The sequence below is a fragment of the Olea europaea genome, unplaced genomic scaffold, assembly GCF_002742605.1.
Source record: "Olea europaea var. sylvestris unplaced genomic scaffold, O_europaea_v1 scaffold969, whole genome shotgun sequence".
NCBI classification, from domain to species: domain Eukaryota; kingdom Viridiplantae; phylum Streptophyta; class Magnoliopsida; order Lamiales; family Oleaceae; genus Olea; species Olea europaea.
In genome coordinates, this window is record NW_019268191.1 from 144170 (window position 1) to 159125 (window position 14956).

The window sequence follows — 14956 nt, forward strand, 5'->3', positions numbered from 1 at the left end:
ATTTATAAATTAGTTTAAATTTTGTTCTAAACGGGTTATTTAAATTAGTTAAGAGTTTATATTATGTTTAGATAAAATTTTCATATTTTAAATTTAGATTTATAAATGTTGCAGTTATTTGTTTAATAAAATTTTTTATTTTTATAGTTCTATACTTAAAATAAAGGAAAATGAGTTTTTCGTAACGTTCCGGAGTTTATAGAAAATTTGGGGCGTTACATATTTCCTACAACAATTGCAAGAAGACGTCCAACACAAACTTTGGAGAAATTCATAAATGTTACTTCTGCAAATATGAACATGCAAAAGCTATCTCAATGTAATTTCTTCTATTAAATATAAGTTCAAAACTTTACTAATAATTACTTCATGAACAAGATACATAATGCATAGCTAAAAAAAATTTATATTGTAAATGCTTTTGTACAACTTGAAGACAAATCTGATTCATTAGATGCAACCATCATAAATGATGTAGCAAAGGTGTTACTAGAAAATAATGTCGATGCTATAATGGACCATCTTGAAAAGGTAAAACATCATGTCCAACATCCTTCAATAATGTTTTCTTTCTTCACAACAAATATGTCACTATATTGAAAATATATTTCGTCTACCACAGGAACGAAATACATAAATCAATGACTCGTGAAATTGGAAAGTGATATAGAGCTGCTCTTTTTTCTAAAGGCGACAGAAAAGCACCACGACCAACCTGAGTACCGCTTTAAAATCATATTCATATTCAACTCTTCCACGCCGACTGAAATAAATTCCTCAATTATCGCAGATGATGGGAACATGCCAATTGAAATGAAAGAAAGTTCAGACAACAAAGATGTAAAAGGCAAAGACAAGGTGTACGATCGAGTCGATGAAATTTCCATAGCCACTGAAGAAATCACTCCATCACATGCAAAAAGGTCTCTCTTCCAACCATCAAATGTACCCACTGAAGCAGAGTCAAAATCCAAAAAAAAAAAGACTCACACAGGCTACAAAACTGATGATCGAACCATTGTAATCACCTCGAAAGAAAAACATGAGTAAACATCATCTATATTACTTACGTGACAATAGGCAGTTATGCAATGTTTTATTTTGTAGTTCTGAAAAAAGTAACATGATCTGTCTATATCTATGTACACGAACGTGATTGTATACCTTTGGGTAAAAGACTACGGTTAAAAGACTACCGAATAGCAATAAATTACTACTTTTGACATTAATAGGTTGTTGTAAATATTTTAGTTTCCTTTTTATCCTTCCCTTTGCAAACACAATGAATGATTTCTTAAATCATACTCATATAAATATTTCTCCATTTTCACATACTACTTCATCCAATCCAATATTATATATATAACAATAAAGAAAATAAACTAAACATAAAGATTAAAAAAAGGAATTACAGGCAAAAGTAGAAAAAAATATTATAATTTTTTAAAATTAAATCGAAATAATTTAAATTAAAAATAAATACTATTTAAGTCAAACAATATACTTTTTTAAAGAATATATAAATATTATTTAATATCCAACCCAATAATATATATAATAATAAAGAAAAGAAACTAAATATAAAGATTAAAAAAGGAATTGAAGGAAAAAATAGAAAAACATTATTATAAAGTTTTTAAATTAAATTGAAATAATTAAAATTTAAAATAAATATTATTTAATTCAAATTTAACAAATTACTTTCTTGAAGAATATATAAATATTATTTAATTAAACAAATTAAAGTTACAAAAAGTAAACAAAGAATATATAAATATTATTTTTATTTAATTAAAATTGAAAAAAATAAAAAATTCTCATAAAGAGAAAAGAATTAAAAAGAAAAAGGAAATTTATAATATAAACAAAACAAACTTAAAAAATATTATTTAATTAAACAAAAAAATTAAACAAATTAAAGTTACAAAAATGAAACAAAGAATATATTAATATTATTTAATTAAAATTGAAAAAATAAATTTTATCATAAATAGAGAAGAATTAAAAAGAATTTTAAATAGAAAAAATATTTATAATATGAACAAAACAAATAAAAAAAGAGAAAAAAATACTCTCCGTGGATGGAGAGAATCTTTTCATCCACGAAGAGATTGTCTCTCTTTTCAAAATGAGAGTCATTTTTTTTTCACGGAGAGTTATGGAAATTTATTTTTCTTATTTATTTATTTTAAAAATTTCTTTGTTCACATTATAGATAAATTTGTTTTTATTTAAAAGTCTTTTGAATTCTTTTTTCATTGAACTTAATTTTTTCAATTACTGCTTTTCTCTTTTTCAAAGGGGAAACTTTTTCCTATCTAAAAATTTTTCAATATAAATTTGTTCGATTTAAAATTATTTCAATTTTTTACTGATGGAAATTACTGAGTTAATTATTTTTTACATTTTTTTGTTCATATTATAGATAAATTTTTTTAATTCTTTTCTCTTTATGATTGAACTTCATTTTTTCAATTACTACTTCTCTCTTTCAAAGAAGACTTTTTTTTTATTTAGCCCTTGTTTGAGTCCCATTCTTTTGGAAAAATTCATTTTTCAACAGTATTTTGACATCATTTCAACCACACATTCTTCAATAAAATAATATTACACGTTCATTTTTGCGATTACTATATTAAATCATTCCATTCCAAAATTAATATCCTATATAGCTTACCTTAAATGATTATTTTTATAACTAATTGATTCGCTTCTTCTTTAAACACTAAATTCATATCAACATTAAAAACGTTAATATCACGTTCAAAATAATTCCGCCCGCGCAAGACTAGTTTATAATAAAGAGAAAATAATTAAAAATATTTTTAAATTGGAAAAAAATTATTTATAGTATGGAAAAACAAATTAAAAAAGAAAAAATAAATGAGGAAAAAATAAAAAAATCTATCCGTTGATAGAGAGGTCCAGGAGCCATCCTGGAGAGAAATCCATGGAGAGTCTTTTTCGTTTTTTTCCTCACTTATTTTTCTTTTAATTTGTTTTGTTAATATTATAATTTTTTTTTATTTTTGTAACTTTATTTTATTTAATTTGTTTTGTTTTTATTATATTTTTTTTTGAAAATTGTTTTAAAATTTCATTTTTCTTCATATTATAAAATTTTTTTTGTTCGATTTAAAATTCTTTTCGTTTTATGATGAAACGTAATTTTTTTAATTTTAATTAAATAATATTTAATTTTAATTTTAATTATTCCAATTTAATTATTTATATTTAATTAAAATTGAAAAATTAAGTTTTATTATAAAGAGAAAAGACTTAAAAAGAATTTTAAATTAAAAAAATTATTTATAGGGGTGTTTAAACCACATTATTTTGGTAATAATACATTTTTGAATAGTGTATTGATAAGAAATGCGTGGTTAAAAAATAAGGAAATTTTTTTGATCTGCGTGTAATATTATTTTATTGAAGAATGTGTGGTTGAAATGATATCAAATCACTATTTAAGAATATATGTTTTTGGAATAATGTGGTTCAAATAGGTCTATAGTATGAACAAAACAAATTAAAAATAGAAAAAAGAAATGAGAAAAAAAGAAAAGAAAAACGAAAAAGAAATCTGTGCATCTTGCGATAATGTAATGAACCAAACGATCAGATTTCATCAAACACTTTGAATCTTTAACAAGTTTTGAAAAATCTATAATTTTAACGCTAATAAAAATACAATAAATATAAAAATCGTACAACGCACATGACACTTATTAATTTTAAGCTGAAACGTCTACAAACACCTTATTTTTGGCGGAAGGGAGACTTTTGAAAATTTCGCCTCAACCCTTCGCCTATAAAACCCTACAGCCAACCCCTCCAAAACCCTAATGAAAAATTTCTTCCCAATTTCACTCCTTTTATCTGTTCAATTTTCTACTCCGCTGGTAATTTTCACAGTCCGCTCTAGGGCTTTAATATTACCCTCAAACTTCTAGAGGGATTTCCTCTACGGAATTAAATCTAGGGTTTTTGAAGTAATAAGAATCAATTGATTTGTGATGGCTTGGCAAAACGAAATTTTGATACGTGACGTCGTCAATGCTGGAACTGTCGTCAGCGACCGCATTGGCAGAGAAATGACTGGCCATCTCGACCTCGAAGAATCCTTGGAAGCTTCTAGATACGCCAGTCATCCTTATTCCACTTACCCACGTGAGGTACTTTCTCTATTTGTGTCTATTTTGTTTGTGTTTGTGCGTGTGTGTGTGTGGATTTTTTTTTTTTAAATTAATGTGGGCTCGTGGATTGAGTGCACAGTGCCCATGAATACTTGTGTCTTTTGGTAGCTGAATTGAACAGTAAATGGTCTGAGACTAATTGATTGCTGAAAAGTAAAGAAATTTGATTTTAAAATAGGTATCTGCTTTGTAGGATAATTCCTTATTGTGGATATTTGGTATTTGTTTTAACCTTTTGATTTTAATTTATGATGATTCTAAGGATTTGTTACTGAATTCCAGAAACTATAATTTTTTATTGAAATTTTAAAAAATATATTCGGATGCCTTATACTATACGTTATCCATTTGTGTTTTCTACTTTATGGCGGTCTAGGGAGTGCCCAGTGCCCACGAATACCTGTGTCTTGAGGTAGCTGCACTTTATTGTCCATGGTTTGGATGTTTATTTATTTATTACTTCATTGAATGATTTTAATTATAGAAAGTTGTATATTTCAAACTGATGTGCTCAGCTAGCTGCATAAATATTTTGGATTTTGGTTCTGTTACGACGAAGGGGAATTGACAAGTTACTTTATATGATCTCGATCTTTCCGAAAATGGTTAAATAAATGGCGAACTATGAGATCCTTATCAATTGAAAATTCAACTATCTCCAAATCTGACAATTCTCAGGATTTTAAGTAGCTTGAAATAAATTAAAATTCAGATTTTAATTTAAGTCAAATTCAACAATTAAATTTAACCATACATTTTATGAGATCTACAACTTTTCAACAACATAATTAATCAACTTTTATCAAAATCTATTAAAAATTTGATTTTAACCCCCACCAAATACGGTCTTAATGTCAAATCCCCCTAAGTTGGTTTTGATTTGTCTTTTCTCAAGTAAAAAAAGCTTTATCTGCCTCTGGTTGAAACATACAAATCGCAGTCTGAATTATTAAGCTTCCATACTAGTGGAATACATAAAAAATCATATTCTCAATTCTCAATCTATGTCTAATCCAGTAGTTCAAAACAGGAAGCCTGTTATCACCTCTTGGAAACTCATTTAACCATTCTACCATTATCATAGCAAAGTTGACTTCACTAATTAAAATTTTATCAGTATTTCATTTCTTATGTTAATTTCCTTTAAAATATTGAACTCACTTTGTTCTAGCTAGCCCTTTTTATTATTTGATTTAAATAATCGAATCACTTGAGTAAAACCACAAGGTTCAAAAATCATATCTTTTCTATTCTATTCTTGCTGTTTTAAATTAAAATATCCAGATAAAATAGAAAATATGTCAATAACTCCAATGAGACCAATAAGTGTACTTTTAGCAAATACAATCTCTCCTTATTTTATTTTTTCCCACTTTGCAACACTTAAATCCCAGGCCCCACACAAACAAAAAAGAAGACAGAGATGAAGAAAATCTCTCCAGATTAAAGCAATAGTAATTATTCACTCCCACTAGCAGACAACTCAGCTATTGAAAAATATATAAATAATTCAAAAATAAAATATTACCCTTCAGTAAATAAGAACAAAAACTAACCAAATACTCCAATTATCACATAATGTAGGCATCCAAATGCATTTTACGCTCCTCATGGGGTGGTCGAGTTAGTTGAGTAGGTGAGCGCGGAGGCCTTTGGTCACGAGTTCAATTTCCCCTATCAACACTTTCTCGGTCAAGCCTGTCGCACAGGACTTGCCTAGTGCGGTTTATCTGGCTGGCGTGATTTGCAGGCTATTGCGTTAGCTCGAGGGTTTACTCAGTACGCACCCGAAGGGTAGTAGCGGTTGTGGATTCTCCCGTCATAAAAAAATAAAAATGCATTTATCTTTTTTGGTTATCAAGTCCTACATCCTCAGAATCATGATACTTCTAAAACAGAAGATTTAAAAAAAGACTATAATTGTCACATTATGCAGCCATCTGAGTGCATGCTAGTTACATAATCACAATATACAACCTTTCCATAATTAAATCATGAAAAATAAAAGCCCAACCATTTACAGTACAATGCAGCTACCTAAAGACACAAGCATTCATAGGTACTACACTTTTGAACTTTCTCTATGAATGAAAGATGGCCTGAGGAAAAGACTGCTGGCACCATGTTTCATATTAGTATTAAAAACAGTGCATCTAGAATTTGGATATTTATTTATTTATTTATTTTTTGGTCACTATAGAAGATTATAGATTCTTGCAATATCTCAGGAACATAGTCTATGTTGAATTGAGATGGTGGTATAGAAAACCTGGATAAAATTTGGTTTAGCTGAGTTGAACTTGGTAATATCACCGGGTATCATTAGTTTACGTGACTTCTCTTATTCATCAAGCAACATTTCATATGCATTTTTTATTTAGGCACCACTTTTTCTTCTTTTGATAAGAAACATGATTTCATTTAATTAATTATAGAAGCATAACTCCAATTGTTAAAAGGATAAGGACCTCTAAAATCAAGCAAAATAAAATAAAGTAAATATTGCAATATATTTTTCCAATTAAGAATAATTAAAGAGAAAGGAGTGCCCTCCAACTCCTTATTCATAGATCTAAAAACTATGGAACATACTTTTTCCTTAAGCTTCTGTGTGCCACAGTTGAATGAATGTGGCAAACCTTTGAAACTTTTGCAACTGATGTCTTAATGCATGATTGTCATATTTGATAGTGACTAGGAAAAAAATTATCAATCTTGATATATTTTGACAAATTTGTTTTTTGCCTGCTTTGAAAGCTATTCAATTGGATCCTTTCACTTTCTGATTGCAGTGGCCCCCTTTTGTTGAGGTTGTCGACACTTGGGAGTTGCCACCAGTGTTGACTGAAAGATATGATGCAGCTGGTGGTGAGGGAACAGCTTTATGTGGAATATTTCCAGAAATACGCAGGGCTTGGGCAGCAGTGGATAACTCTTTATTTCTTTGGCGGTTTGATAAGTGGTGAGAGTTGTGATGTTGATTGCATTTCCTGTTAGATGAACAACTTTACTGAAGAATTATATATATTTTATTTTGTTGTAAAAAAATCTTGATTACTGAATGCTGGTAATGGAAAGTTATTGACAGCAGATGCTTAGCATTCATTTTGTAACATATTCAGGCTAATGAATGAATGTGTTATACATGCATACATTCTTATTTGAATTTTGTGGAGTATTAACTTATCAGTAAAATCTTGCATTGCACCACTAGCTCCAATTGGGATAAACTAAGAGTGACCAGTTTGGTTGAGTAATAAATTTATAATAATTATGAAAATAGAGGGAGAGGACTAAAATATCGTGGGACAATGTGAGTTCTTAAATCTGTTTTCTTTATTAACTCAGAGGAAAAAAGGTGCTTGATAGAGCTGAATGGAACTGGATAGTATGTGCTAAGACTTAGTTGCGTTGATGATGTTGGACAATTCTATTACAAATAGGATACCGAATTATTTCCTGTTGTGATAGGATTTTATTTCTTGTTTAAGTTGTGATTTTGTTTCTTTTGTAGGATTACAGTTCAGTTTTCTTGTTTTGTTAAGCTTAGAGGAATTATTTTGCATATAAACAAAGACTTTGTACACTGTACAATTAACCTATTCATTATGATAAAATTATTCTTGTTAAAGATGTAAATCAATTAGAAATTACATATATTAGCAACGAGGAATCACGTATATTGAGTTTCCATGGTATTGAGTTTTCATAATTGTACGTGGTTTATAGTCTATATAATGAAAGTAGGAGAGGAAGATGTTTACCTTCTTCTCTTCAATGTTTTCTACCAATTCTCGACAACATAGTATCAAAGCCCATTAAATTCTAACGAGCAATTCGATCCGATTAATATTAAAGAATAAGTACACAAATTTCAAGATTGACTTGCTCAAACGAGCCTCCATCTTGCGGGGGCATGTTAAGAGATGTAATCCCACATTTAATAAAGATAAAAATATAGACCAACTTATAGGGTCTTGTGCTACTCTTAACAAGGTCTTATCATGGTATCGGAGCAATGTTTCTAGGGCTTCATCACTCAATATGTCTCTGTGACGTGGTTTGGAGAAGTTTTATTTTGGTCCAATTTCTTGATAATTTAGATATTTTAGGACTATTTCCGATTTTACTAGATTTCTAGGTATTCTAGAATTTTATTCCATTTAAACTTTATTCTAGGTTTTTAGTATAAATTGATTTATTTTTCTACATTGTATTAGAAGACTTTTGAAATTAAATTAATGGAGATTTTCTCTGGAGGCCTTTATGCTTCAAAAATTATCGAACTTATCGGGATGATTTCTTGTGGCGTTCAATCAATCAAAGTGAGATTCGTGGGTTGTGTAATCACGGGGTCAAGGTGTTCTTGTAATTGTTTTGGTTTCTTGGTTTATTTAATTTTCGGGTTGATCTTTAAATTATCTGGGTTGGATTCATTAAATTGTGTGATTAAAAGGTCTACGTGTCCTATTGACTATGTGGGTTGTTTAAAATATCATTTTTGAGTTAAAATCCATAAACTTTATTGTTTGGAACTTTCTTGGGTCCGATTTCATTCTTCTGCGGGTGGTTCCGTAGTGTTCGTTGCTATGTGGGTTCGCATCAGGTGGTATCGAAGCTTGTGCTCCAACAAATCAAGGTTATATCCCTTTGTTTTTGTGTTCGAGTCTTTGTTCTTTTGTTTTCCGTGTTTTTCTTCGTGTTTTGTGTTTTTCATTAGTTTTGAGTCTTAGATCTAAAACTTTAGATAGTTTAATTGTGTTTGTGTTTAAAAAAAAAAAGTTCACGTCGGCGGTACTGCTCATGAATTTTTTTTTTTTTTAGTACCTCCAAAAAAATAAAAATAAATTTCTAATTCCTTTCGAGTCCAAAATTTGTTTTGAGTCTTTAAGGTCAGAAAATCTCTCTTGGTTTGAATTCTGCGAGAATAATTGAGTTTTGATTGTTCTTGAAGGGCTTTGGAGAAGGTTTGAGTGGTAAAAGGCTGAATGGTGAGAACAACAGAAGGAAAAAGCCAAATTTGTGTGATTTCGAGTGAAATTTATGAGGCAAAAAATAAATTGAGGGTTAAAAAAAAATGTTGGAAAGAATGATGAGGCGGTTTGAGATGATGATTGAGAATATGGAAAATAAGATGGATATGATTAATTTGAAATTGGCTAAGTTGCATAGGGATCAATGTGATGAGGTGCAAAATGTTAGGAGACGGGAGCCTATAATTAAAATGTATGATGCATATGGATATGGTTGTGGTATTGATGAGGTACGGGGACTGAGGAATAAATATGATAGGGTTGAAGGAAGGGATATGAGAGATCGACGTGAACAGGAGTTTAGGGAGATGCCTAGGAAATGTTATGGGGATTATCTAGTGGAGAAGAAAACATCCTTTGCTAAGTGTACGGGTAGTACATCAAGAGTGTTGGGTTGGATTATAAACGGGAATTCTGAGATTCTCGATATTCTTAGGTCTCAAATTAATCATCCGAAGGAATGGAAGGAGCAAGAGAGTAAAAGAGAAATTAGTGGGATGGTTGATTGTGAGAAAAAATATAAGCCACAAGAAAATGAAAAGAAAATAGAACGTGAAAGGGGCGAAGTGGTTAAAATGGAAGTGGAGCTACAGAAGGAAGAGGAAATGGAGTCTTCGGAAATAAAAGAGGAGTTGGAAGTGAGCTTGCATGAAGAGGAGGTTAAAATTGAGGAAGCGTTGGCGAGCACTAACATTTCCTTCCCTATTTTAGATAATTTTGTTTTGCAGGTTAACGACGACTTGATTCCAAAAATTAATTCAATTGGAATCCCTTAAAATCCGGGCATTGATTACCAAATGGTGGATACAATTCAACAACCACATCTTAGTACTCACTATATTATCGGAGATTGATTTTGTTATCCCTGAGGAGACGAAGGAATTTCAAAAGCAATGGAAGGAATTAATATGCAAGGAGTTGAGCTAAGTTGATATGTTGGGAAACATGCATCTAGTGGAAGTAATATTGTCACCATCACCTGGGCCGAGTAAAGCATGGAAAATGAACGGTGATTTATCAGCTGCTGAAATCATTCTTGGAGCATCACAAAATGGCAAAAAAAAAAAAAAAAGTACTTTCAACCTCGAGTTTAACATGGTACTTCAACATAACAACAATCACATATTAAAACAACAGTCGCATCAAAGTAGTTCCAAGATAGGTCCTCTCCTTGCTTCTGGCATCTTCACAAATGACACCCTAAAATCTTGATGTGATCTAGAAAAGTTTTATTTTGGTCCAATTTCTTATTTTTTGGTAATTTAGATATTTTAGGACTCTATTTCCGATTTTATTAGATTTATAGGTATTCTAGAATTTGTGGGTTGTATAATTACGGGGTCAAGGTATTCTTGTAATTGCTTTTGTTTCTTGGTTCATTTAATTTTCGGGTCGATCTTTAAATTATTCTGGTTAGATTCATTAAATTGTGTGATTAAAAGGTTTACATGTCCTATTGACTGTGTGAATTGTTTAATCCATCGTTTTTGAGTCAAAATCCATAAACTTTATTGTTTGGAACTTTCTTGGGTCCGATTTCATTCTTCTGCGGGTGGTTCCGTAGTGTTCGTTGCTACGTGGGTTCGCATCACTATGGCTAAACAAATTTGGGAACATCTCAAATATATTCATTCTAGAACTGAAAATGTTACTCGGATCTATGGTTTGTGTAAACAATACTTTGGACTTGAGAAGGGTTCCTCTAGTCTCGTTGAACATTATAATAAGTTTTTAGCTATGTGTCAGCTGATGAATGAACATCACAACCTCTTTCTTGATTTGAATGTTATGGAAAAATAGTGGGAAGACATCGATGTTTTTAAATTTCATATTGGTCTTTTGCCAGAGTTTGAGGTGGTCTGGGCACAAATATTAGGTAGAAAAGAGCTTCCAAGTCTTGCAAAGACATTGTCACGTGTTCAGTGCTCTACTTTATCGGTAATTGATGTAGTACAACTACAATTCCTACTACTAAGATGTTTTATATTTGGTAGGAGTTTGATTTTTTTTTAGTTTTCTTGTATTAGGACTTATTATTTATTAGGATTATAGTTTTTAGATGTTTAATTAGATTAGAGTTTTATTAATTTCATAGTTTCCTTATTTCAATCTCTTAGTATTATTAGGAATAGGGATATTTGCCTATAAATATAGGACCATTGTACAATTTTCATTCATTTATTCATTATCAAATCAATGACAACCAAGTTATTCCTAGAAGTGTTTTATTTCAATTCTTATTTTAAGAATTTAATCAACGCTTCTGCACCACCTTGCGGAAATCGTTCAGTTTTTATTGCTTGGGGCGGCTCATTTAGGGATGAACACCTTTGGGGTGGATGGGACACTAAGGTTTGGGGTTGTTCGGTAAATTGTGAACCTCGAAAATGTACTCATTGTGGTTGTATCGATCATTTCATTGACTATTGTTGGGATTTACATGGAGAACCATCGGTTCTACTAATCAGGTCTCATCTAATAAGGACCATTACTCAGCCTCTACATCGAGAAATAACTCTAGTTTAACATTGGAGTCTTGATTTAATGTCTGTTTCATAGGATGAGTATGCTCTATTTTTAGCTCATAAGCAGGTCACCTTCACTTCTATGGCCACTCTCGCTCAGTGTACTACGATTGCTCAATGTCTATTGTCATCCTTTTATAATTCGTGGATCATTGATTCTGGAGCAACTTAACACATGATTGTTTCGTTTGCTTCTCTTATTGATTATCATTCTATTACATCTTCTAAATATGTTACTCTTGCTAATGGTTCCCGAACTAGTGTTGCAAGCTTGGGCAATGCCATTCTTAGTTTGAATATTGATTTGTCTATCGCCCTGTCTTTTAAGATCTCAAGATGAAGAGGATGATTAGTATGGGGCTTGAAGTTGATGACTTGTATTGCTTGGAGTTCTCACCAATCTCTCCTCTTCGAACTCTCCAACTTTTTGTTTCTCCTATGTAGTAACATTGTCGTTTTGGCCACCCTTCCCTTTCCTCTTTGAAACGTCAAATCGTTAGTCTTTGTAATGTCATCCCTTGAGTGTGAAGTTTGTCAACTTAGTAAGCATTATTGTGTGTCTTTCCTTTAAGAATTGTTAGTCGTGTCTTTCGTTGAGCTAGTTCATTCTAATGTATGGGGACCAATCAATATTTTACCTAATAAATTTCAATATTTTATCATTTTTTTGGATAACTTGGTTATTTTTAATGAATATCGTTCTAAGTTATTTTCTATCTTTCAAATCTTTCGTACTATGATTAAAACTCAATTTAATTAGAAAATTTGTACTTTGCAATTAGATAATGCCAAAGAATACATGTTTGCTTCTTTTACATAATATCTCTTTTCCAAAGGCATTCTTCATCAAACATGTTGCGCATATACTCTACAACAAAATGGAGTTGCATAACGTAAAAAGCATCATTTGTTAGAGGTTACTCATGCTCTCCTTTGTCATATGCATATTTCTAAATGTTTTTGGAGTGATGTTGTCCTCATTGCATGCTATCTCATTAATTGTATGCTATCTTTAATTTTAGGTGATGTATCCCCTTTCTCTATTGTGTTCCCCTCCTCTCCACAATGTTCTTTACCTCTCAAGGTTTTTGAATGTGTTTGTTATGTTCATCAGTTTGCTCTTGATCGTGACAAACTTGACTCTTGTTCTATGGAATGCATTTTCCTTGGTTACTCTCAAACACAGAAGGGGTATCGTTGCTATAATCCTTCTGTACAACGCTATTTTGTAATTGCAAATCACTTTTGACAAGTTCACACCTTATTTTTTTGATCTTAGTATGTTACCAGAATCCACTCGAGGTCCTATTACCTTGCTCGTTTCATATCTACGAGTTGGTATCTCTCCAGAATTAGATTCCTCTCCGTCTATTGCACCAGAGTCGTTCTCCTCTCCTATAGAACCACTTGCTCCCTTACAAGTTTATACTTGATGATCTAAGCTACTAACTTTTGTAGCCCCATCAATTACCTTGCCGTCTATAGATCCTGAGTCCTTGCCCATTGCTCTCCATAAAGGTAAGTGCACTTGTGTCACTAAACATCTTATAAGTCAATATGTCACTTCTGATTCGTTGTTGCCTTTGTTTTCTTTCTTCACATCCAGTCTTTCTAGTGTTTTTGTACCTAAGACAGTAACATAGGCTTTATTTGATCCTAAGTGGCATAAGGCTATGGAATCGGAAATGGCAGCATTGTATGAGAATAAAACTTGGGAACTCGTTCCTTTACCACCTGGGATACGTCCTGTTAGTAACAAATAAGTTTATGTTCCAAAATTCAATTCTGATTGGACTGTTGATCGATTGAAAGCTATATTGGTTGCTAAAGGTTATACATAGACATATGGTTTTGATTATGGTGAGACATTTTCTCCGGTTGCTAAGATCGCTTCTATTCGTGTTTTGATTTCTATTGTTGCTAATCTTGGTTGGCCACTATTTCAATTGGATATTAAAAATGCTTTCCTTCATGGTGACTTGCAGGAAGAGGTTTATATGGAGTATTCATTTGGGTTTGTTGCTCAGGAGGAGTACTAGAACTATGTTTGTAAGTTGAAAAATGCTTTGTATGGGTTAAAGCAATCACCAAGGACATGGTTTGGGAAGTTCTATGAGGTTATTTTGAAATTTGGTCTGTAGAGATTTCAGACTGACGATTCAGTCTTTCATCAACTAACTAATGCAGGTTATGTTATTTTTGTGGTTTATGTAGATAATATTGTAATCACTGGGATGATACAGAAGGGATTGGTAGGTTGAAACAATTTTTACAACAACAATTTCAGACTAAAGATTTAGGCAAGCTTCGGTATTTCTTGGGTATTGAAGTCACTAGATCTCGGGTAGGTATCAATTTTATCTCGTAGAAAGTATGGACTTGACCTGTTAGATGAGACGAGGTTTCTTGAAACTCGTCCAATTGATACTCTCATGGATTTGAATATGAAGCTTTTGAAGGATGAATGAGAACTGTTTGGAGAATCAGGTAAATCTCGTCATTTGGTAGGGAAATTGAATTATTTTATCATCATACGACCAGCTATTTCCTATGCAGTTAGTGTCATTAGTCAGTTCTTAGATGTTTCTCTAATCGCACATTGGGAAGCTACGATACGGGTTATTCGGTATTTGAAAAAGGCTCAAAGTCTTGGGTTATTATACAAACCAAATGGACATCTCAAAATTAAAATGTTTACAAATGCAGATTGGGTAGGATCACCTTCGGTTGGACGATCTACCACTGGTTTTTGTACAATATGGTAATCTCATGTCTTGGAAAAGTAAGAAGCAAACTGTAGTAGCAAAATCAAGTGCACAAGCTGAATATAGAGTGATGGCTCATACTACTAGTGAGTTGACATGGTTGCAGCACTTTCTTCAAGCAATCAATCTTTCAGCTTTTTCCTCTATTATGATATTCTGTGATAATCAGGTTGCTCTACGTATTGCGTCCAATCCAATTTTTTATGAGAGGACCTATCACATTGAAGTTAACTGTCACTTTGTTCAAGGCAAGATATTGAGTGGTGATATATGTACACCGTTGTGGAGGCAAAAGATCAGCTTCTTGATGTTTTTCCAAAGTTGCTGAATGGTAATCGGTAGAGGTTTCTTTGTTTCAAACTGGACTTGTATAATATATATGCTCCAACTTGAGAGGGAGTGTTAAGAAAGTAAATCAATTAGAAGTTACATATATT

General features: G+C 31.6%; 1 protein-coding gene across 3 annotated transcripts in view; it reads left to right on the plus strand.

Annotated features, from left to right (window-relative positions):
- The first annotated feature begins 3796 nt into the window (after positions 1-3796).
- Positions 3797-14956, plus strand: part of LOC111392722 (nuclear pore complex protein NUP155) — a 31901-nt gene continuing 20741 nt past the window's right edge. Inside the window, exons 1-2 of one of the 3 annotated variants that reach the window (XM_023018115.1) lie at positions 3797-4175; positions 6989-7158. In XM_023018115.1, the coding sequence (XP_022873883.1) occupies positions 4017-4175; positions 6989-7158 (329 nt within the window). In that variant the 5' untranslated portion in view covers positions 3797-4016. Of the gene's footprint in view, positions 4176-6953; positions 7159-14956 lie in introns of all 3 variants that reach the window. The other 2 variants (XM_023018116.1, XM_023018117.1) reach the window with 2 other exon arrangements.